General features: G+C 38.7%; 1 protein-coding gene across 6 annotated transcripts in view; it reads left to right on the top strand.

Moving 5' to 3' along the window:
- ptprz1a (protein tyrosine phosphatase receptor type Z1a) overlaps positions 1 to 23,451 on the top strand; it is a 93,405-nt gene that overhangs the window by 26,149 nt on the left and 43,805 nt on the right. For all 6 annotated transcript variants that reach the window (XR_013910032.1, XM_080303726.1, XM_026174886.2 and 3 more), the window contains exons 3-8: positions 1,411 to 1,590; positions 3,620 to 3,771; positions 4,386 to 4,481; positions 5,962 to 6,028; positions 6,108 to 6,265; positions 10,115 to 10,265. Coding sequence is in view for 5 of the 6 variants with exons in the window: in XM_080303726.1 (XP_080159852.1) it covers positions 1,411 to 1,590; positions 3,620 to 3,771; positions 4,386 to 4,481; positions 5,962 to 6,028; positions 6,108 to 6,265; positions 10,115 to 10,265 (804 nt within the window). In the remaining variant the exon portion in view is untranslated. The remainder of the gene's footprint in view (positions 1 to 1,410; positions 1,591 to 3,619; positions 3,772 to 4,385; positions 4,482 to 5,961; positions 6,029 to 6,107; positions 6,266 to 10,114; positions 10,266 to 23,451) is intronic.

Here is a 23,451-nt window from a genome sequence, read left to right as displayed (position 1 = left end):
TACCTTAGCTTTATAAGTAAAGGTGAGCTAATCTGAGTTGATGTACAGTAGCTAGTATCACCAAAGGTTTTACACCCTGTGGTCTATCCAGATCTTTTCATACTGCTCAGATGACACAGAACAAACCAAAAACAAGAAAACACATTGCTATTGTGTAATAACACCCTGACATAGTTTTTAGGGTCAGATTTCTGAGGGAAACAATGTGTATAGAAGTCCCTTCTTTTCCAAAAGATTCTATATCATACAATGTTTTGATGATGCTGTGATGAACACTGGGGTGGCTCAGGAGGTAGAATGGGTCAGAAGGTTGGTGGTTTGATCCCTGGCTGCTCCAGTCTGCATGCCAAATATCCTTGGGCAAGATTCGAACCTCAAGTTGCTCTCTGAAGCATCCATCAGAGTATGTGTAATGTGTAATGTGTGTGAATGTCAGATAGAAAGCACTTATGTAAAACCATACGGAAAAGTGCTTGTGTGAATGGGTGAATGAGGTGAATGAGGTATTGTGCGAAGCGTTTTGAGTGCTTCAAGAGAGTAGAAAAGCGCTATATTAGAATGAGTCCATTTGCCATTTAACACTGCTTTTGTCCAGAAATGTTACAGATGTGTATACTGTCTGTTCTATAGCAGCATGTGGCTCACGTAATATTAAAGAAAAAACATTTTAAGTCTTGAGCTCTGCTTAAGCATTTGCATTTATTTTGTTTCTCCATTCATTTATCTTTGTTTTTCCAACAGTGCGCTCACTGGTTTAACTTAACTTCTACAAAAATCAGCAGAGAAATGAGAAGTGCTTCACGTATTTAATCAACCACAAAACGTCTTTACTTATTAAGTGCAAGATTTGTTATCATATTGCAAATTTCAGAAAAAGTCATTGTAATTCATTTCCCAGATTAACTCTAATGATAAGGTACAAAGTTTACATGAATTCACAAAATGGTAAAATGTCAATTTTTTTGTATTGGAGTTTGTATTGTATTTTTTGTAGACATTTCTATATTAGATGGAGGAAAACAGGAATTTATTCTGTCATTTAAATGTTTATCTATTAGTTAATTACTTTGGTGTAGTATGAATGGACATGGAAGAGGTCTTTATTAATAGAAAAAGCTTGAAATGTCTGAAAATCTAATTAAAGGTTTAAACTCTATGCCTTCCTTCACATTTTTGAAGCTGTCCAGTGGGCAGGGCCAATTCTGGGCCCCAGGCCTTACTTTTGTGACACCCCTGAACTCGAGAGAGTCACCTACTCAACTGAAAATTATTGAAAGTAACAACTTTCACTTTTCACTATTTTTTAAAATTTATTTTGGGTTTGATTATTATTTGGTTGTCTTTCCACCAAGATCTACACCGCCCCAAAATGATTTATCTCAACACTAATTGTCTATATACACACTCCAGGAACATTAAACCAGAACAACTGGGCCAAGAAGTTTCCATCCTGCAGCAACGCCAAGCAGTCTCCCATCAACATAGAACAGAACCTGGCCCAGGTGAAACTACAGTACCAGAAGTTGAGCTTTGATGGCTGGGAGAATCTGACAACTAACAGAACAACAATCAAGAATGATGGCAAGACTGGTAATAACAGTAATGCTTTGGATTGTTTTTTTTGTTTTTTTTGTTGTTGTTGTTGTTGTTTTCTAGAACAATGAGAATTTTGATCTAGTTTGGTCAGTTCTACATATTCACATATACTTATATCTCAACTACTGTATGGAATAAAATAGACATTTTACACACATTATGATCGCCAGTGGAGGAGTCCTTTTGAGCCTAGCAACTGATTTTTTTTCCTCCTCAGACAATAAAATTGAAATCTTGGAATATATTAACAGCATTTATTAGAGCACCAGCCAATGTAATTTTTAAGTCATAGCTCCTATAAATTAAGAGATTGGCACTATAACTACTATATAATTTTTTGGTTTCTGTAAGGGTCACCTGTATGTGCAAGCTCAAAATTATATATTTATTGCTACATTATAATTAACGGGGAAATTAGATTTTTGCCAAGACAAAAAAACGTAACAGGCTTAAACTTACATGGATTAAATGGCACAAAGGGAGGCAAACAAAGAGAGATCACAGTTACCAAAACATATCAAAGGGACTTTTCTTCATGTGTTCAATAATCAGTGACTTAAAACAGGCTTAATATCATCAGTTCACAGTAAATAAGGTATTATCACAACAAAACCATAATTACATGACCGTGGCAACACGATGAAAACATGACCACTTTTGTGATCCATTCAAAGTAAGTTTCGATTCTTGAGCGTATCTTTTTAGCAAGTTAAAGAAAAGGCGACTTTTATTCAGGTCTGTTTTATGGTAGAGTGCAGGTGCTGCTAGAGTATTAAATAGAGAAGATCATCTTTTGATATTCTGTATGTTTCTAATCCATTGTTTTCAGGACATTTTCACTGTGTTGTGGTTGAGTCTTCAATGCAGTAGGCAAAGAATAAAACTGAAAAATCTGGGATATCAAAAACTTGAAGCAGATCTACAGTCATTGCCACTGCAACATCTTGTTTCTTTTCTTTTTGCCATTCTGTTGTAGGGTTGTTCGATATAATGATATATATCGGTTTCGTATTACGTTATCGTTTGTTTCGTGGTGTCGCAAAATAAACAATTTAAGGGAATATTTTTTCAGCGTTTTGATGGTCACTGTAGTGGTAATATTAATTTCTTAAAGTTCTCTCTTTCTCTTATATTTAAAATAACCACACTACGCGACTGTTTTTACACATTGTCATTAGCAACAATGATGGTAAACCCATCGTGTGGCTCCACCTTTGGCTTGTTTATTTTCCACATAAACCTTTCACAATGAAGCTGAAGATCCTGTTGAGATTTTCAAAATAAACTGAAATGATGACAAGCAGAAGGACCATTCAAAACAAATCGAGGACCTTATTTCTAAACGAGGGGCTCCCTCTGTAGCATTGACATGGTTTGGTTTTGAAAAGTCTGACACGGACCAGAAAACTGTACTATGCAAATTATGCATGAAACCGGTCCCCACCTCAGACTCAAACACGGCAAACCTCTTCTACCACCTACGCAAGAATAGTGTGAAAGAGTATGGAGAGAGTTTATGGATGAAAAGCAAAAAAAAAAGCCATCATGTGCTAAAAATAAACCTTAGACTCAAACGTTAGAACAGGCTTTTCCCTGTGTAATAAATAATCACAAAGAAAATTCTGTCCGTTACAACTTGTGTCTAAAAATGTACAGTTTCACGCATCAGTCAAAACACTCAACTCCAAGTGTACGACGCCCACCTGAAAACACTTCACGCAAGTCGAGTTGCCCAAGATTCACAGAATTTACAGAAAATGTAAAATTTTTGTCATATATATCGTTGTCATGACAATAAATGTCTTATATTGGGATATGAGATTTTGGTCATATCGCACAGCGCTATTCTGTTGTAGACTTACTAGTATGCTTTTGCCCGACCCAGTTTGGGTCACGCAAGCTGTTGTACAAATGGCATCTCTCTTTATACATTAGTCTCAATGTAGCCTTTTAATAGCAATTATAAAATAAAGAAAACTCAGTCTCACACGTGCCATTTTTTCTCACATATCTTTTCTGTTAGTGACCGTCAATGTGGATGGTGACTTCTATGTCAGTGGAGCAGGTCTCAGGTCAAAGGTCAAGGTGGGGTGCATCACTTTCCACTGGGGGTGCTGCAATGCTTCTTCAGAGGGGTCAGAACATAGTCTGAATGGTGTCAAATACCCTCTAGAGGTGAGTCAGCTTATGTGAGTAGTGTTCAGCTTGGTAATGACCTAAATGTTAAATATTACTTACAGACTCAAATTCATCTGTTATGATCAGGAGAATTTAAACTATATCTATAAGTTCAGCTCTGTCCAGAAATGAAGCATTCAGCTATGTTAAACTCTAAGATCAATCTAAATATCATTAGCTGTCTTTATTATTGTGTTTTCATCACAGTTTTGTTCTGTCTTTATTTAATGATAGATTAATTAGTATTATTTACTATTTTTTGTTTTACCTCTGCAACCTTTGTTCCATTTTTATAATTTTATTTTCATTTTATTTGCTCTACTTAATTTAGTTTTATATTATTTCTTGTATTGTTTTGTTTACTACTTGACATGATGCATCTCAAGGCATTTACTTAAATATGATAAAAAATAATGTTATAATATTATATAACATTATAACCAGAATTCTTATAAAGCAACAATAAAATATCATCCTAATTTAAAACAAAATCATTTCATATTTTTAAAAAGGACCTTTACAAAAATAAATTCAGTGTCTGAATTAAACAATCTCACTGGACTGATAGACTCAACTTGTTGGTGTTTATTTTTTTCTGTTTACTCCTGTAGATGCAAATATACTGTTATGACCCACTTCGATTTGATTCTTTGGATGAAAGCATCAAGGCTGGAGGCAGAATCACAGCACTCGCTGTTCTATTTGAGGTTTGTGGTGTGTGCATGTGTTCACTACAAGGCATATTGTTATGTGCTGAGAACAGGTTTAGAGGTTTGTATGACTTGTGTGCTTAAAGAGTAAAGCATTGAAATTCAAAAAGCTATTCAATGCATGCGTGACAATAGAAGAAGAAAGGTATTACAATAATTAAAATAAAATAAAAGTTAAGCTTGAATAAGTTACTGCAATCATTGAGGAACTTAGCATGGAGCCGCTACTCCTCTGTTGAAAAGAGCTGATTGGGGGCTTTTTAATTCACAACAGCTAAACAGATGTTCAAAGTGATACTGCCAGTGTATGTAGTATCGTGGCTTTGTCCTGTCTTCCTACCCTAACCCCATCCAGTCACAGCAGATGATCATCCTGAGCCTGGATCTGTTGTAGGTTTCTTACTGTTAAAAGTTGTGTTGAGAAGTTTTTCCTTCTCAATTCCACCAAAGCACTTGTTCATAGGGGGTCATATGACCGCTGGGGTTTTCTTTGCTTTGCACACAGAGGGTCGTTTGATTCTTTGTATTATTGTAGGGTCTTTACCTTACAATACAAAATGCTTTGAGGAAATTGTTGTTGTGATTTGCCACTATATAAATAACATTGAATTGAATAGTAATGTTCAATCATTAGACTGAAGGTTTATTTTTATTGTTGGTTTATGATCATTGCTGTGTTCTTGTCTGTGTGCTTATGTTCAGTGTCAGGGTTCATACTGAGCATAGTAAATACTTTTTCTTAACATGCAGTCTGCTTTGTGCAGTCATGTTGCCTCTGGCCATGTTGGCATGTTAGAACTGTGAAAGGTCAGGTTGGAACAAATCTAAGACGAATGCCTCATGTGAAACAGCAGGGAATATCTGTGTGTCTTTCCAGCTAAAGCTTGGGCATAAAAACTACCAGTTAACTACCAGTTTTGTTTCTTGCCAGCAACTTTGGCAGTAACTGGGTCATAAATAATCTTCTTCTCATCGTTTTCTTTTTTTTTCTCTCAAAATTCCAAAAATGTGAACGCTTTGTTGGTGAAAGCAGTGTAACCATGAAAGTTCTGGTTTTGAATATGTCCTATAGTCTTGTTTAATATTCCCTTTGTGTTCCTTTTGTTTTTCTTAACTTTATGGTAAAATAATAAATGGAGCATTTAACAGTGCAAGATCATACATATCTTTAGCAGAACCTATATCTAAAACATAAAATCCATGTCATGATGTTATGTTTATAATTTTGAGAGGAAAGGGTTGTACGTTGTTTGTTTTATTTATTCCTTCATATTTTATTACTTTGTTAACTTACAAAGTTTCAGTCATAGGAACTTATAGTTTTACAGTATACTGGCTGTCCTGTTTATTTTCTGTTTTTTTTCCCAATGGTATTAGTGTTGTTATATTTGTTAGTAAAGCTATTTTAAGATATTCATTTAGAACCTGTATGTATATGTGTGATTTATCTGAAGTAATTATGTTTTCCTTTTCACAGATAAGCACTGAAGACAACATGAACTACGCTGCTATAATAGAAGGCATCAACAGTGTGAGCAGATATGGTACAGCAGGTGGTTTTTTGTGTTTTCTCTTACCTTTTCTTGTGTTGTGTGTTTTTAAGCTGTCTTGTTTACTGTCCAGGAAAGAGTGCCAAGGTTTCACCCTTCACCCTGCAAGGTCTTCTGCCAAACTCCACTGAAAAATACTTTATCTATAATGGCTCTCTGACTACGCCACCTTGCGGCGAGATTGTTGAGTGGATCATCTTCAAGAACACAGTAGCCATTTCCGATGACCAGGTGACAAATCCAGTTCCAGTACATTTAAATTAAAATGTATACATTTTCACTTTCTATTTTGAAATCTGCTTCAAATCCTGCATGTTGTTTATTATTTTTATATTCTTGTTTTAAATGGTAACCTTCTTTATATTGATTTCTAAATGACTGCACCACTTTAGGCAATAAAATATGATGCTAGCTTTTACTGTAAACATACAGTAGAATTTAAACATATTGTAAACATAACTTTCTCAGTATAATAGAGGGGTCCTTTTGCCTTAAGTGGCTCGACAAAACCTAAAAGCCCAGTTGGAGATAATGGGTATCATGACGGAAGTTATCTGAAGTTTCTATTAGGCTAGGCTTTCACCTTCAGGGTCTGTGCATGCTCACTCTAAAAATACAGTGGCTTGCAAAAGTATTCGACCCCCTTGAACTTTCCCACATTTTGTCACATTACAGCCACAAACATGAATCAGTTTTATTGGAATTCCACGTGAAAGACCAACACAAAGTGGTGTACACGTGAGAAGTGGAACAAAAATCATGATTCCAAACATTTTTTACAAATAAATAACTGCAAAGTGGGGTGTGTGTAATTATTCAGCCCCCTGAGTCAATACTTTGTAGAACCACCTTTTGCGTTTGTGAACAGCAGTTTTCAGATCTTGCCACAGGTTCTCGATTGGATTTAGATCTGGACTTTGACTGGGCCATTCTAACACATGGATATGTTTTGTTTTAAACCGTTCCATTGTTGCCCTGGCTTTATGTTTAGGGTCGTTGTCCTGCTGGAAGGTGAACCTCTGCCCCAGTCTCAAGTCTTTTGCAGACAGGTTTTCTTCCAAGATTGCCCTGTATTTGGCTCCATCCATCTTCCCATCAACTCTGACCAGCTTCCCTGTCCCTGCTGAAGAGAAGCACCCCCAGAGCATGATGCTGCCACCACCATATTTGACAGTGGGGATGGTGTGTTCAGAGTGATGTGCAGTGTTAGTTTTCTGGCACACATAGCGTTTTGTATTTTGGGCAAAAAGTTCCATTTTGGTCTCATCTGACCAGAGCACCTTCTTCCACATGTTTGCTGTGTCCCCCACATGGCTTGTGGCAAACTGCAAACGGCACTTCTTATGGTTTTCTGTTAACAATGGCTTTCTTCTTGCCACTCTTCCATAAAGGCCAACTTTGTGCAGTGCACGACTAATAGTTGTCCTATGGACAGATTCCCCCACCTGAGCTGTAGATCTCTGCAGCTCGTCCAGAGTCACCATGGACCTCTTGGCTGCATTTCTGATCAGCGCTCTCCTTGTTCGGCCTGTGAGTTTAGGTGGACGGCCTTGTCTTGGTAGGTTTACAGTTGTGCCGTACGCCTTCCATTTCTGAACGATCGCTTGAACAGTGCTCCGTGGGATGTTCAAGGCTTGGGAAATCTTGTTGTAGCCTAAGCCTGCTTTACATTTCTCAATAACTTTATCCCTGACCTGTCTGGTGTGTTCTTTGGACTTCATGGTGTTGTTGCTCCTAATATTCTCTTAGACAACCTCTGAGGCCATCACAGAGCAGCTGTATTTGTACTGACATTAGATCACACACAGGTGCACTCTATTTAGTCATTAGCACTCATCAGGCAATGTCTATGGGCAACTGACTGCACTCAGACCAAAGGGGGCTGAATAATTACGCACACCCCACTTTGCAGTTTGTTTGTTTTTTTAATGTTTGGAATCATGTATGATTTTCGTTCCACTTCTCACGTGTACACCACTTTGTGTTGGTCTTTCACGTGGAATTCCAATAAAACTGATTCATGTTTGTGGCTGTAATGTGACAAAATGTGGGAAAGTTCAAGGGGACCGAATACTTTTGAAAGCCACTGTAGGTGTTTTGTGGTTCATGTAACTCTGTTTCCACACAGAATGAGCTTGGAGTCCTGCTGGCTATTTACATTTAAACATTAAAGGTTACCATCCATTAACCTAATAAATAAAATTAAAAGACAGGGAAACAGTTTATTGGCAGATCATAGTGGAAATAAGTTTATTGCTTGAATAGACAGTATTGTTTTGTGTTTTGTGCTCTAAAAGCTGTAATTCCAACAGTGTAAAACACACACAGTTTGCATCACACTGGACAAATCACCACATTAAACAATAAACTGAAGTTGGTGTCATAAACACTAACAACTACATGGGGAAGGGGGCAGATGGGATGGACACTCACTGAAAACTGCGACTCGATAGAGGAATCGATAGAAAAAAAACCCAAAACAATTATTCCTATGTTCGTAAGCAACCCTTTAAAGAGATATTTAGGTTTCACAACAGAGAGGGGCAAGAGAGAGAGAAAGGGCGAGACAGACAGAGCATGACTGAACCCCATACAGAAGCAGTCTTTGCTTCAAACAATTATTGGCTTACAGAAGGTTTCTGAGCTATTCAGACTTGATGAAGCACATTAGACCCACATAATTGCATGTACCTGCACAAACATGTAGATGCATACAAAAGGTTTTCAACAAAAACATTCCACCATGATCCCTGCTGAGGACCAGATGTTGTTTTCAACCTGACTCATTCACTTCAAACACAGCTACCATTAGATAGGTTTCACTCTGGTGAACTGGTGACTCGGCAACACAAAAAGACCTGGATGTCCATGGAAGACAACAGTGGTGGGTGATCACAGAATCATTTCCATGGTGAAGAGAAACCCCTTCACAACAGCCAACCAAGTGAACAACACTCTCCAGGAGGCATATCAATATCCAAGTCTACCATAAAGAGAAGAGTGCTTGAAAGTAAATACAGAGGGTTCACTGGAAGGTGCAAGCAACTCATAAACTTTAAGGCTAGATTAGATTTTACTAAAACACATCTAAAAAGCACAGAATGATGGCAAGAAAAGAGTATGGAGAGGGCATGGAACAGCTCACAATCCAAAGCATATCCAGGCAATATGATGGCTTGGCCGTGCATGGCTGCCAAAGGCACTGGGACACTAGTGTCTGACACAGGACAGAAGCAGCCGAATGAATTCGGAGTTTTTCAGAGACATACTGTCTGCTCACATCCAGCTAAATGGAGTCAAATTGATTGGGTTTCATAATACAGATGGACAATGACCCAAAACATACAGCCTAAGCAACACAGGAGTTTATTAAAGGAAAGAATTGGAATATTGTTGAATGGCCAAGTCAGTCACCTGATCTCAACCCTTTTGAGCATTTCAATTGCTGAAGACATCTCTGTGCAGAAGCCCCACGCTGGCAGCTAATATATATATATATATATATATATGTATGTGTATATGTATATGTATATATATATATATATATATATATATATATATATATATATATATATATGTATGTGTATATGTATATATATATATATATATATATATATATATATATATATATATATATATATATATATATATATATATATATATATATATATATATAAAGATTATTTGGAACTGTGAGTGATGCAAAGCTGATGTAGTAAAGTGCAAAAAAAATAATGTTGGAAATTAGATTAGCGAGTCACCTTTGAGTCTTTAGTGGGGCATGTAGTCAGATATAGTTTTGAAGTTTGAATACCTTAAAAGAATCTTTTATTGTTGCCCATTCTTTTTCAAAGACGTTCACCATCATAAAAATTTCGAGGAGTTTAATAAGAAATATTTTTAGGCTACCTTTTCCTTTGTTTATTTTATTCCCAAAGTCTTTTCTGTAAAAGAACCTGCTGAAATCACAACCCCACAGTTAGTGCAACCTCACAGTACAATCACTCCTAATTATTAGGTAACCATTCATGGCAGAGTGCTGAACTCATGTTTATAACTGTATTGATTCCTCTGTTGCAGCTGGTAATGTTCTGTGAGGTGATGACGATGCAGCAGGCTGGATATGTGATGCTGATGGACTACCTGCAGAACAACTACAGGGAGCAGCAGGAGCAATTTATGGGTCTGGTGTTCTCCTCTTATACGGGCACTGAGGAGATCTTCACACGGGGTTTGTATCCAGATTTTTGTTTCTTAGGACAGTCATTTATACCAAGGGCTCTAGTCATCTGAATGAAATCGTATTTGACTGAAAACTAGTGATGTGCGGATCGATACTGAAATATCGATTCCTCCAATACCAATCATTTATGTTCTAGAATCGATTCTCATATTAAAATATCAATATTTTAGTAATTTAGGGTAAATTTGTAGTTTATCATTAACAGGAACACAGTGGAAAGCAGCTATATCATTTGGATTGTCTACATTGGAAGGAACTACTTTCTCTTCCGCCTTTCATAGTCATGTGCGAAATACGGCTGTATAAATGTATAAATGTGTCGCAGCCCCTTGTCGTGCACACTCACAACAGTGTCTGGGCGTAAATGGAGTCATGTGCAGACGTATTTTACCTCCACAAACAGCCAAGACGCGGTTTGCGATACATGTGGCAAGACCACTAACCTCGTCAAACACCTCACTGTAAATCATATCACAGAATATGACGAGCGTATGTTGAGTCGAACTGAAGAGGAGGAGAGGGGTAGGTGCCGCTAGGGCGAGACAGATGTCTCTCGCGGAGGCCTTTAGTGCTGCAGCCAGGCAACATGCTCAAATGGCACACAACTTCAGTTTTTTATATGATAATTCTGCATTATTAAGTGATAAGAACAAGTAATCTGAGGTCCTGTAATCATTATGAAGCTATAATTTGAGATACAATAAAAGATACAGTAAAAAAAAAAAGTTTTTGTACAATGTATCGGTATCGGATCAGTATCACCGATGCCACCCTGAATTTTACTTGGTATTGGATCGGAAAGGAAATCAGTGGTATCGCACATCACTACTTGCAAATGTTTTCTCTGATTAAATACATCAGCTGAATTGTGTAGAATACATAGTGTTTGCCTTTTTAACCTAAAGACATATAAAGCTAGTATTTGCAGAATTTTAAATAATTTTAACTTTGTTATTTAAAATTGAAATCATGATATACTTTTTAGACTAAATCATATTCCATATGCATGAAGCAGGTTGAAGCATTAGTTGAGGCAGAGCTACTAACAGAGGTTGACGCCTGTAAATCTTTGGGCTGGATGTACCTGTCGTCATAAAATTATTACCTGAAATAAGTTAACACAAAAGTTGTTGGAGCATCCAAACAGACAGGTTTTCTTGTTGTTTTTGGTGACAGACCTTGTTGGAAGCTGAGATGTGGCGGTCAAACTACTGAAAACTTAAAAACCGTAAATCCTCCACTTTAGCCATGATAGAAACTTTTTTCACATGGTATTGATTAGTTTGGAACAAGTAGCAACTGAAGAACAGGGCTTAAAAATGAATTTAGTGTGGGATTCAGTTTTCCAATCAAGCTTACTAGAATTACCATTTAACTTTCTTAAATATGGGGACCTGTGGCTCCAAAAAATGAACATAGCAGCAGCCAAAATGCTAGATGATGGTAATGGGTGGCAGCAGAGTGGCCACCTCCATCTTACATGTACAGTAATCCAGTAATTGTAAACAGTAATTGACCTCGTAATCACAATTCTAGCTTACCTAAAGAACTTATTCAGATAAAATAACCCACCCATCACTTTAATCACACTCTAGATCTTGTTTTAACATATGGCATAGAAACTGAACATTTAACAGTGTTTTCCGAAAACCCTCTCTTGTCTGATCATTTCCTAAAAACATTTATGTTTACAATATTGATTACACAGCAGTGGGGAGTAGACTTCATCACAGTAGATGTCTTTCTGAAAGTGCTGTAACTGACTTTAAGAATATAATATACCTGCTGTTATCTTCTTCAATGCCCTGTACCAACACAGAGCAGAGCAGCTAGCTGAACGCTACTCAAACAGAGGTCGATTATCTTGTTAATAATTTTACCTCCTCACTTTGTATGACCCTGGATACTTTAGCTCTTGTGAAAAACAGCTGAAATCAAATCACAAGTACTTGACTCCTTGGTATAATTCTCAAACACATAGCTTAAAGCTGATAACTCGTAAGCTGGAGAGGAAATGGAGAGAAACCTTTTGGATGGTGCCAGTAGTATCCCATTAAGGAATGATGGCCATCTTCAACCAAAACGCTGACACAAATGTGACACAGGAACTGTCAGTCATTAGTCTCTGTCCCGCCTCTTCCCTTTGATACATGGCTACAATGCAAAATCAGGGTTTCCAAAAAGTTGATTCTGTTCATCTGGATGTAGCGTTTTGTGGGAGAAATGTTTCATCACTCATCCAAGTGACTTCTTCAGTCTCAGCTGACTGCAGGTTTCCCCAATCTTATAAACAGTACATTTGCATAATGACTGAAACCAGCCCACTGAAGGAACAATGGGCTGGGAGGTCAGTTCCTTAATCTTAATTATGCAAATTCTTATGACCATTGATCAACAACCACTGATCAAAGCCCACTGATCAATGGCCATGAGTACCATTCACAGAGAGTTGGGGAATGGCTGCAATCACAGCATTGTAAGATGGCAAAAGATGTACCCTTAGGCCCCCTCCTTGATTCAGAGATGGTCTTTCCCTTTTCATGTAAATAGCCTCCTTGACTCCGCGCTCAAACCAGCATTCCTCCCTGTCCAAGATGTGTACATCCTCATAATTGAAAGAGTATCCACTGGCCTGTAGGTGTGAATAGACTGCAGAGTCCTGGCCTGATGAGGTGGCTCTTCTGTGTTGTGCCATCCGCTTCGCCAGAGGTTGTTTGGTTTCCCCGATGTATAAATCCTGGCAATCCTCCAGGCACTTAACAGCGTGCACTATGTTACTCTGTTTGGGGGACCCGATCCTTGGGGTGGACCAGTTTTTGGCGCAGCGTGTTTTGGGGTTTGAAAGAGACCCGGTGTTTAGAAAAAATGCGTTTCAACTGCTCTGATACTCCTGACACATATGGGATCACTACAGGTTTTCGCTTGGGCAGCAGTTGTCCTTCTCTCCTGGATCGGCTGAAGCTTTCTTTAGGTGTCTTTCCAGCTTTGACAAAAGTCCAGCTAGGATAATCACATTTACTCAGGGCCTTCTTGATGTGCTGTTCTTCTGCCTCCCTGGCCGCTATGTCTGTGGGGATGGTATGTGCTCTGTGTTGGAGCGTCCTGATGACACCCAGTTTGTGCTCCAGTGGATGATGACAGTGAAACCTTAGATACTGATCCGTATGTGTAGGTTTACGGTACACGTCAGCTTTTAGATGTCCCTCATTACTGATGGAAATCTCACAGTCTAAGAAGGCTAACCTGCCACTTTTCATATCCTCCCTGGTGAATTTGATTTGTCGGTCCACCGAGTTAATGTGATCAGTGAATTGTGGTACGTCCTGAGATTTGATTTTTACCCAGGTGTCATCCACATACCTGAACCAATGGCTTGGTGGTGTTCCAGGGTAGGATAGCAGAGCCCTCTTTTCCACTTCTTCCATGTACAAATTGGCCACGATGGATGAAACTGGGGAGCCCATGGCACACCCATGTTTCTGCCTGTAGAACTGACCCTTGTATGTGAAGTAGGTGGAATGAAGACACAGTTCCAAAAGCAAACACACTTGGTCGATGCTGAGAGTGGTCCTGTTGCTGAGGTTGGTGTCATCCTGTAATCTCTTACGGACTACCTCCAACGCTTCCGTGACTGGGATACAAGTGAAGAGAGATGTAACGTTGTACGATACCATGGTTTCATCTGCCTCCATAATGACATCTCTCACCTTCTCAACAAAATCCAGGGTGTTCTGGATGTGGTGTTCAGAGCTGCCCACCAGCGGGTTGAGGATCGAAGCCAGAAACTTGGAGGTGTTATAGGTGACCGAGTTTACGTGAAAAGGGAAAGACCATCTCTGAATCGAGGAGGGAGCCTAGGGGTACATCTTTCGCCATCTTACAATGCTGTGATTGCAGCCATTCCCCAACTCTCTGTGAATGGTACTCATGGCCATTGATCAATGGTCTTTGATCAGTGGGTTTTGGTCAGTGGTTGTTGGTCATGGGAATTTGCATAATTAAGATTAAGGAACTGACCTCCCAGCCCATTGTTCCTTCAGTGGGCTGGTTTCAGTCATTATGCAAATGTATGTTTATAAGATTGGGGAAACCTGCAGTCAGCTGAGACTGAAGAAGTCACTTGGATGAGTGACGAAACGTTTCTCCCACAAAACGCTACATCCAGATGAACAACAACTTTTTGGAGATTTACTTTCCTGGATGACTGAGAATATATCAAGACAAAATCAGGGTTAAAAGTCTGAAAGGGAGGGAAAAAATGCCCTGAAACTGAAAAGGGGGTTTGAAACTGAAAAAAGGGAATTTGAAGCCCCCCAAAAATTGAAACTGTAAAAAAACTAAATTGCATAATTTTGTAGTAAACAAACGGCAGACACCGTTGAGCCATTACAACAGATTTTAGGGTTCCCCACCTCCTGAATCCCACTTTCCTACTCATTTTCCTGTTTAGAAGCAAATTCACACTCTACAATTGAGAAAGGAAACTAGAGGGTTTCTTTTTTCATTTTTTTATTTGAGTACATTTCAGAGCCAGTGTTTTTTCACTTTTACTTGAAAAAAGAAATTGACACTTTTGCTGGAGTATTTTTAACACTAGTATCTGTACTTCTAATTAAGTACAGAATGTCTGTACGTTTTCCACTTCTGTCTGGCTTACCTAAGCTCAAAGTGGGCTGCATGTGGCTCACAATGTAAAATGAATTTGTTGACATCCCTATATACTACTCCGAAAGCAATTCTCTTTTGCAATGTGAAGCTTATTATTGACTATGTGCACGAGACAATGCTGACTTCCTGGTTTGAGACCGGATGTGGGGTTGTGCATTTCCGGTAGCTTTACTTTGCGGTCAATCGCTACTGCGAAGATATACCCCAAAATCATGTCCAAAACTCGAAAACGGAAAGATCGCGTTAAGTTACAAAGAGGAGAAGGTGGGAACACTCACCACTGTTGTGTCATAAAAAATCTAATGATCAATTTTGACGTTTAAAGAGTTTAGCAGTCCCTCGCAATAACGCGGTTCACCTTTCACCTCGCTGTTTCGCAGATTTTTTAGTGCAAGTTTGCATGCTTATTTTTTTTACGTCACATTGTGTCCTGCGTCCTGATCGCTGCAGACGATCTCCTCCGTGACGTCTCTCCTGTACAGTACAGAATCGCTGCATCGATCGCTAGCAGTGTGACTCTGAAGTGCAGTACTGTATGTCCACGATGTCCACGAAACGTTTTGCACCGTCAAAAAATAAAATTGGCTACTTGATTTCACCCATCGCTGGTTATTTTAGAACATAACACCCGCGATAAACGAGGGACAGCTGAGAAATATAACATTTGAATCCATTTTCTCCTTTGCTCTGAGGCGCAGGGAAAAATATCTACAAGTCGATGAACATCATTTACAGATATATTGGGTAAATGCCCAAGACATCTATAGAAATGTAAATCGCCGCTTGATTCATTCATTTGCTTAACTTGTTTTGGACTGTAAACCAGGCGCGAATAAGACACCGGAAACAAAGCTCCCCACAGGAGTTTCCGCACCGGAAGTAGCATATGCTAACGTGCACACAGTCAATTACTGGGTGTTTAAATATAGGACTTTACATGACAGGTTTTTTTTTTACATTTTTAACCAGCAAATACTCAAACACTATGTGTGTATCTGTCCCAAAGTACAGATCCTGATTCATTTTGATTATAAGAAAGGGTGAGAATTTCAGGCTTTTAAAAATCTGCCTCACATTTCAGTGTGCGGAAAGAAAAAAAAAGGGGTCTGAAAGTGGGTCAAAAGACCATTTTTCCAAAAATATATTTTCAAAATTATTTGACATATGAAGCCTAAATTTCATCATTCCATTCTATCATATAGCTTAAAACTTTGGACCATAAACGTTTTAGGTAAATTGAAGATGATGAAGCAAAATATTCTAAACTTCTGTTGATTTTTAGACAAATGATCATGATGTAAAAATAGAGCTGAAGTGACCTGAATAAAATGTCAGTGACAGACAGAGAATGGGGTGACTTGGGTACCAATTGATTTTAACACTGCATGTTGTTTCTACTCAATAACTGGGATTGATCTTTGGCTTTGGGGAGAGTTTGTTCTGGTACCAGAGAAATATTTGATGTTGTTTTCAATTAATGTTCTAAAATATTCTTAAAACATTTGAGAAGCTGGTTTTGAATTGCCGTTGACTTTTGCCTCCACCAGTTAGTTTTGGAATATGCAACACTTTAGCATATTTTATTGGAGTTAGCAGAAATTAATTTATTAGTTGTTACACACACATCTGTATATATTTTGGCAACATTACAGGACAAAAACAATCTTCTCCATAATCAGTTCCATTTGTTTGTCTGTTTATCAGTCTAGCATCCACAGTTGTAAAGATATTTAAATATTGTGTGATGGTAGATATCAATAACAACTGAAGGTGATTTAATTTTGGTGAAAATTGTGTCAAGGTGATACCAAATGTGGAAAAACAGCAAAAACTTTATATTACTTTTAAAGGATTGTCTTCAAATTTTACAATATCCTAGACCTTAGAGAACTTGACTATCTAGCTTGGCTAAGCACACACTTTATTTTTTAATATGACACACTACATCTGCTAACCTCAGCATGTTGTAGTAAAAACATAAAACATTAAAGTTTTAGTAAGCTGTTAGGATGCTAGGGCTGGGCGATAGGGCCTAAAATCCATATCATGGTATAATTTGAAGTATGTGCGGTAACGATATAGATCGCGATATATTTTTTTCTTCTGTATACCGTATTTTCTGTACTTAAAATCCTTTAATTTTCTCAAAACTCGACCGTGCACCTTATAATCCGGTGCGCCTTATGTATGAATTCTGGTTGTGCTTATTGACCTCAAACAGATTTTATGTGGTACACGCTCAAAAATCTGTCAAAAATGTTTTAGTAGGACTTTGGTAAGCTACAAAGCCGCACCACTTGATGGACTGTCGGAGCATTATGGGTACCGTAGTCAGGAGCCTCGCTGAGTAACCTGGGTCCAAAACTCTGTCTGCTTCGGGTCCCAAAGTCAAACGAACACTGCAGCATCACTGAGAGTTAAAAACGGTCTAAATTCTTTCATCTTTAATAAAATGATCAGCACTGCTGCTTTACCAGGTGTAAAAATTAAGTTTAACATCCAGGCATCCATGAAAACAGAATTTATTACATTTAACAGAGTTAGAAGTTAGCAGGAAGTTAGCTCGCTCGCTTCCACCTAAACATGATATACCACGTTCTGACCAGTGTTGGTCAAGTTACTTGAAAAAAGTAATCAGTAACTAATTACTGATTACTTCCCCAAAAAAGTAACCCCGTTACTTTACTGATTACTTGTTTTCAAAAGTAATTAATTACTTAGTTACTTTTTAAAAACACGATTTACAACCTGAATAGGTGATAAAGCGATAGATCTTTCAGCCCAATTCTACTTTTTCTGCATAATCCATCATACAAAATGTAATCAAATGGAAAAGTCTATTTTTTTAACTTGTTTTATCAGTGTTAATCTTTTAACTTTATGCATCAAGTAAAAATTTAATTATATGCAACATTCTCTGACTTGAATAAATTAGTTTAACATTTAAACCTATTTTCTACACATTCCAGGGCATAAAATAAAATATTTTTTGTGTTTACACTCACTCTTTCAAATAGATGCAATTAAAACACAGCAGAAAATAAATAAAGTCAAAGACCTGTTGCTCTATTTTCACCTGTAAAGCAGGACTGTGGTAGGCGGAGGTTTACCCTGGTGCAGGTGTGCCGCGGTCAATGGAAGAATCCGCGAGTTTCTCTGTGAATTTTCCATTACGTCATAGCTAGGGATGGGTACCGGTATCCGGTGCCATGATGGCACCGGTTCTGACATAGACGGTAGTAACCAGACCGAAAAGCAGCGCACATTTCAGTGCTTTATTTCGGTGCTTTTTTTTTCCTGAGCTGTGATACACTTCTAGCCAATCATTTTACGTTTCCGAGGATAGTAGGCGGGCCCAGGTACGTACGTTCTTTTAGAGCAGAGCTACAGATTAAAAATGCCCAAGGCGAAGCGGTCAAAAGTCTGGCTGTACTTCACAGCAAAAGATGCAAACTCAGCAGCCTGCAACAAGTGCTTTAAGCTGATACTGTGATACTGTCAAAGGAGGTAACACCTCAAATCCGATGAAACACCTGGCGACGCATAGCGTTTTTTTTTTTAAAGCCGAGAAATGCGCCGTATTTGATAGCTTGCTGCGAGACCTCACACCAAGCGCATCTACTGCGGGTGGGTTGCCTGTTATGCAACATCCCCCAAAAACACGAAGAGTAGAGTCCTGGCCCGTAGCCCTGCCAGTGTAGCAGAAATGATGAGGATGATGCAGCAGCAGCCGTTCTTCTCTGCGTGAGTAGCTTAATGTTGTTCGTGTGTAATTTACGTTGAGTAGGCTAACCACGTTATTACATTAATGCATGTAAGGTGAACTAGCAAACATCATCATAGCTACATGCGGCTGTCCTCTTGTTTGATGGCAGATACTCCCTTCACCCTGGCCAAAAAGGCTAAAAAGACCAAAGAAAAAGTGGAAAACAGTTAAACATGAGAGGTTTAGGACAAAGTTTGTGTTTTTTCCATTGTTTAAGCACTGCTTCCAGCCAAGAGTGATACCATATATGCCCCATAGCTGCAGAAAAGGCTAACATTGTTATCTTTTTACAAAAAACAGCTGAACATGAGAGGTTTTTGGACCAATTTTGTGTTCTCCATTCTTTAAGCACCGGTTTGAGCACCGTTTGAGCACTGGCACCGTTTCAAAAGTACCGATTTGGCACCGGTATCGGATAAAACCTAAACGATACCCATCCCTAGTCATAGCGCACTCGGTGCTTGCTCGGAAGTTTAGGGGTTTTTTCGCTGTAAAAAGAAGTTTTCTTCCCACGCACAACGGACACTAATGTTTTTGTCACTTTTTATGGAATCAAACTCAAAGTAAGGTCAGTACTTCCACGCTTTAAATGCTGCACGCTCATACTCTCTCCCACACTCGATATATGATCCATTGTTGATCTGCACACAGCTGTTGTCACTAACGGCGCACTCGCTTACGTCACTGTCTTGAGACATTCTCGCAAAAAATCACGGTTTTAGTAACGCAATAACGCAGCGTTCCTACGGGAAAGTAACGGTAATCTAATTACCGTTTTTGCAATAGTAATCCCTTACTTTACTCGTTACTTGAAAAAAGTAACGCGTTACTGCCCATCTCTGGTTCTGACTGAGAGATTTCTGAAAAAATTCAAACGTACAACTCTGCTGTCACTTCCAACATGAATGAAGACAGGAAACTAAACAGCAGTGACTTTTTTTAGGGTTGCTGAAGTTGGGCTAGCTGGTATATAATGATGTGCTACATGATCACTAGCGACACAGCTATGTTAGCATAACAAAAACACAGTGAAGCTGTAGGATGAACGCTAACTTTTTTCCACTCGATAAAAGTTAACGTGAGGGTTCCTGATGGTTTGGGACAAATGCAATCGCATGGCAGGATGCTATAAAGGGACCAAACTTCAGTCAGGAGAGCAACTGAGATAATCCATCCACAAAACGAGGTTAGTCATTAATATACTGCAACAACATGGGAATAGAGCAGAATTCATTCATTAATGAATCAATGGTACGGAAGTGGAGGAAGCGCAGTTTTTGGCTTTCCTCATATTCCAAAATGTGCTTCGTCTCTTCGCTATTACTGTCACCCGGCATAAACTGCAGATGATATTGCTTGCAGCCGTTGCGATGCTTTTGACCAAAACAGGCGCAGCTTGATGACACCATCAACATGCACTATCAGGGTAGAGCGGTATAGTGAAAATCTCTACCATTGGCCAAATTCATATCGTTTCTACCGAATACCGTTTATACCGAATATCGTTTATACCGCCCACCCCATAGGACGCGTCCCTTTTCTGTGAAGTCTAGAGGGCATGACGGCAACAGCGCAAACTATATATAAAGTGGGTTTCCAAACAAAAACCCCATTCTTCACTGAAAGAAAAGAACACGTTAAACTCTAGAGCAGCGGTCCCCAACCACCAGGCCACGGACCGGTCTGTGAGTCGTTTGGCACCGGACCACGAGAGTTGAGGCTCAGGTGGGAAATTGATGGTTTTCAGGGTTTTTATCATTAACTCTGTTTCCCTGGGTCTTTGTAGTTGTGTCTTCTTCTTATTATCTTATTTTGAAAGAAATATTTACGCGTTACCATGGTGGCCAGAGAGCAGACAGGAGGATGTTACTCTTAATGTTGGCGCATTTCAGGAGGACGCTGCTAATAAAGTTACACAATTACACAGTTAATTGGCATTTATTATTACATTTATAAAATACCACAGTTTTTGTCTTGGACGTATCATTTTATTTTGTTGTATTTGTTCGCTGCACCTTAAAGGCCGGTCCGTGAAAATCTTGTGTGACATTACACCGGTCCGTGGCGCAAAAAAGGTTGGGGACCGCTGCTCTAGAGTGAAACAACAAAGGTACAATGCCTAGGCAAAGCAATGGCAGAGCACTCCTAAAAAGCTTCTGCTAATCTTTAAACAGCAAAACAAACTAGGCCCCACAAATTTACTGCCATTATCTTCACCACTAGAACAGCAGGAACATATTTCCCGACACTTGGTAGCCAAAACAAAACAAAACGTATGCTGTAATGATAGAAAGGTGCTATACAAGTACAGTTTTGCTTATCTACTTAGAGAGTATACTCCATTAGATGTTACAAACTCATCGATGCTGGGTACTGGAATTTACACAAGCCTTAGAAGAAAACTGAAAATTACTGGAAGCAGCAGCAGTCATGCCAAACTATAATGTGCTGATCACTGTAGTTTGTTCAGTGAGTATGGTTTGATTGAATCGGTTTCCCTGATATAGGAATAGGGAAGGGTTTCAAAGTACCAAAAAAATTAGTTGCTGGTTTTAATTTAAATGTCTTATGAGATCCAAAAGTCCAAGAAAAAATTTATATATATATAAAATATATATAAAACAGGTCCGCGGCTCCGAACCATAGTAAAGGGACCTCTGGCTAATACGTCGGGTTCATGTCGGGCTCATAACCGAAAACTAGCTTTACTTTGTTGTCTGGGTCAACTTTGCTAGTGAGAGACAGAGAGACGTTGAAAGACTGCTCCAGCGGAACTTATTGTTTTCGGAGGAAAACACGAACACGGTGTACAGTCGAGTCTTAATAGCTTACTTACAACTGGGCTCGTCAGGCACTCTTCTTGGCTGCAGTGGTTATTATTATATTTACATGCTTCCAGCTCCCATTTCTGGTCGGTGACAACTCGTACTTTTCCTTTTTCTCCCTCCCTCGCTCACAGACACATAACAAGTATGGCAGTCCATTCTCCCTGCAGCACGGACTACACTGCCCATGAGGCTACATTCTTTAGGGCTATGCCTGTAACACTAATGCGTGTTTTGTTTGGGTTTCCACCGGTGTGGAATTATCAAAAATGGAGAGGGCATAGCCTAACATATGAAACAGGAAAAGACCGGCGTGCAATCCATTTATTTCAACAAAGTAACTGTATTCTGAATACCACCTTTTTAAACGGTAACTGTAACAGAATACAGTTACTCATATTTTGTATTTTAAATACGTAACAGCGGTACATGTATTCCGATACTCCCCAACACTGTTTATAGACATGTCAGCATAGAACAATTAATGTTGGTTTAGTCAACATAGCATAGTTTTTTTTTCTGGTCTTTTTTTTGTTATTGTTGTTGATTTTCAGGTCACTTTGGAGTGATTCATTGGTGCGTCCGCTGTTTTATTTATTACTCTTTATGTCTTATCATTTCTCTTTCTGCACTCAGCAGTATGTTTGATCTGCCTTCAGTCCTGCCCTTTAACTACAAAAACACATAAACACACATACACAACCCAACCAGTCAGTCAGTCAATCAGTCAAACCACGACCACACTGAGGTTTGCCACATGGAAACACATGGTCTGTTTTCCCTGACAGTTGGTTTCAGGGAAAACAGACTAAAATTGGAGGGAGAGGGGGAGGGAGAGAGGGAGGGAGGGAGAGAGAGAGAGAGAGAGAGAGAGAGGTTTGTGCATTCTTTACCAAAGTTCTCGTGGTTGGCACTGCCCTCTAGTGGTCCAAGCAAAATATTTGTATTTATCAGCTTGTATTTATCTGTTCCCTCTTCTGCTGTTCGTAGTTAATGATATCAGGATTTTCACTTTGATCCCTCAGTGAACAGAGTTCAGACTGGTTAGAGCACTGAGCCTAGCTGAGATCCAGTGGAAAAGGAAATTTGCGAATGATTGGATAGAGTTTTCTGTCTGTCACCGCCAATCCTCAGCCTGCTTTAATCTGTGTTAATCCCAGACTTCATAGTGTCAGTCATCTGCATTGTCTCTGCACTACTAATCTCACCTCTGACCCAGAATCATACTTACAAACACAGACAGGAGCCATTTCAACAGCCACAATTCACGTTACTCATCCATTGCTTACTTACCGGTAGTTAATAATTCAGTTCAATTTAATTAAATTTTATATATACAGCGCCACATCGCAACAGCAGTCACCTCAAGGCAGTAACAAATAAATCAATAAACAAATAAAGGCACATCATGATGGGCGCTAGGACAGTTTATGGCCCACCAAAGTCAATTTTAAAGGTATAACTATGGCTTCACATCTAAATTGAATTAATTCTTGATTATGCTCTTCAATTTTATATTGAAGAGCACAATTTCAGTTTTATGAAATTCAGCTTTGTAGTTTTTTGTGTAATTTTCCTAATCAGCAAACAAGCATTGAACACATTTCACCACTGAGTTGCTTCAAAAGAACAAGCTATAAAACATAATGTGATGTGATAACCTGCATTCAGGATCCGGACAATTTTAAAAGCAAAATCATAAAATGTAATATTTTCCTTTTAATTGACTCTTTCTTCTTTTTAATGTAGTCAATCATACATGATAATGTATCCAGTGTTCCCCTGTTCATCAAATTTACATAAAGGCTACTGAAATAATAAAAGTTACTATAATAGAAAATAAAGTCAAGGTAGATCTTAGTTTTGGTTAGAGTTTTGGTTCCTGTATTTGAATTTGTGTCCAAAAGTGCAGGCA

This window comes from Astatotilapia calliptera, chromosome 7 (assembly GCF_964374335.1).
Source record: "Astatotilapia calliptera chromosome 7, fAstCal68.1, whole genome shotgun sequence".
Classification (NCBI taxonomy): domain Eukaryota; kingdom Metazoa; phylum Chordata; class Actinopteri; order Cichliformes; family Cichlidae; genus Astatotilapia; species Astatotilapia calliptera.
This window is presented reverse-complemented; position numbering and strand designations above follow the sequence as displayed.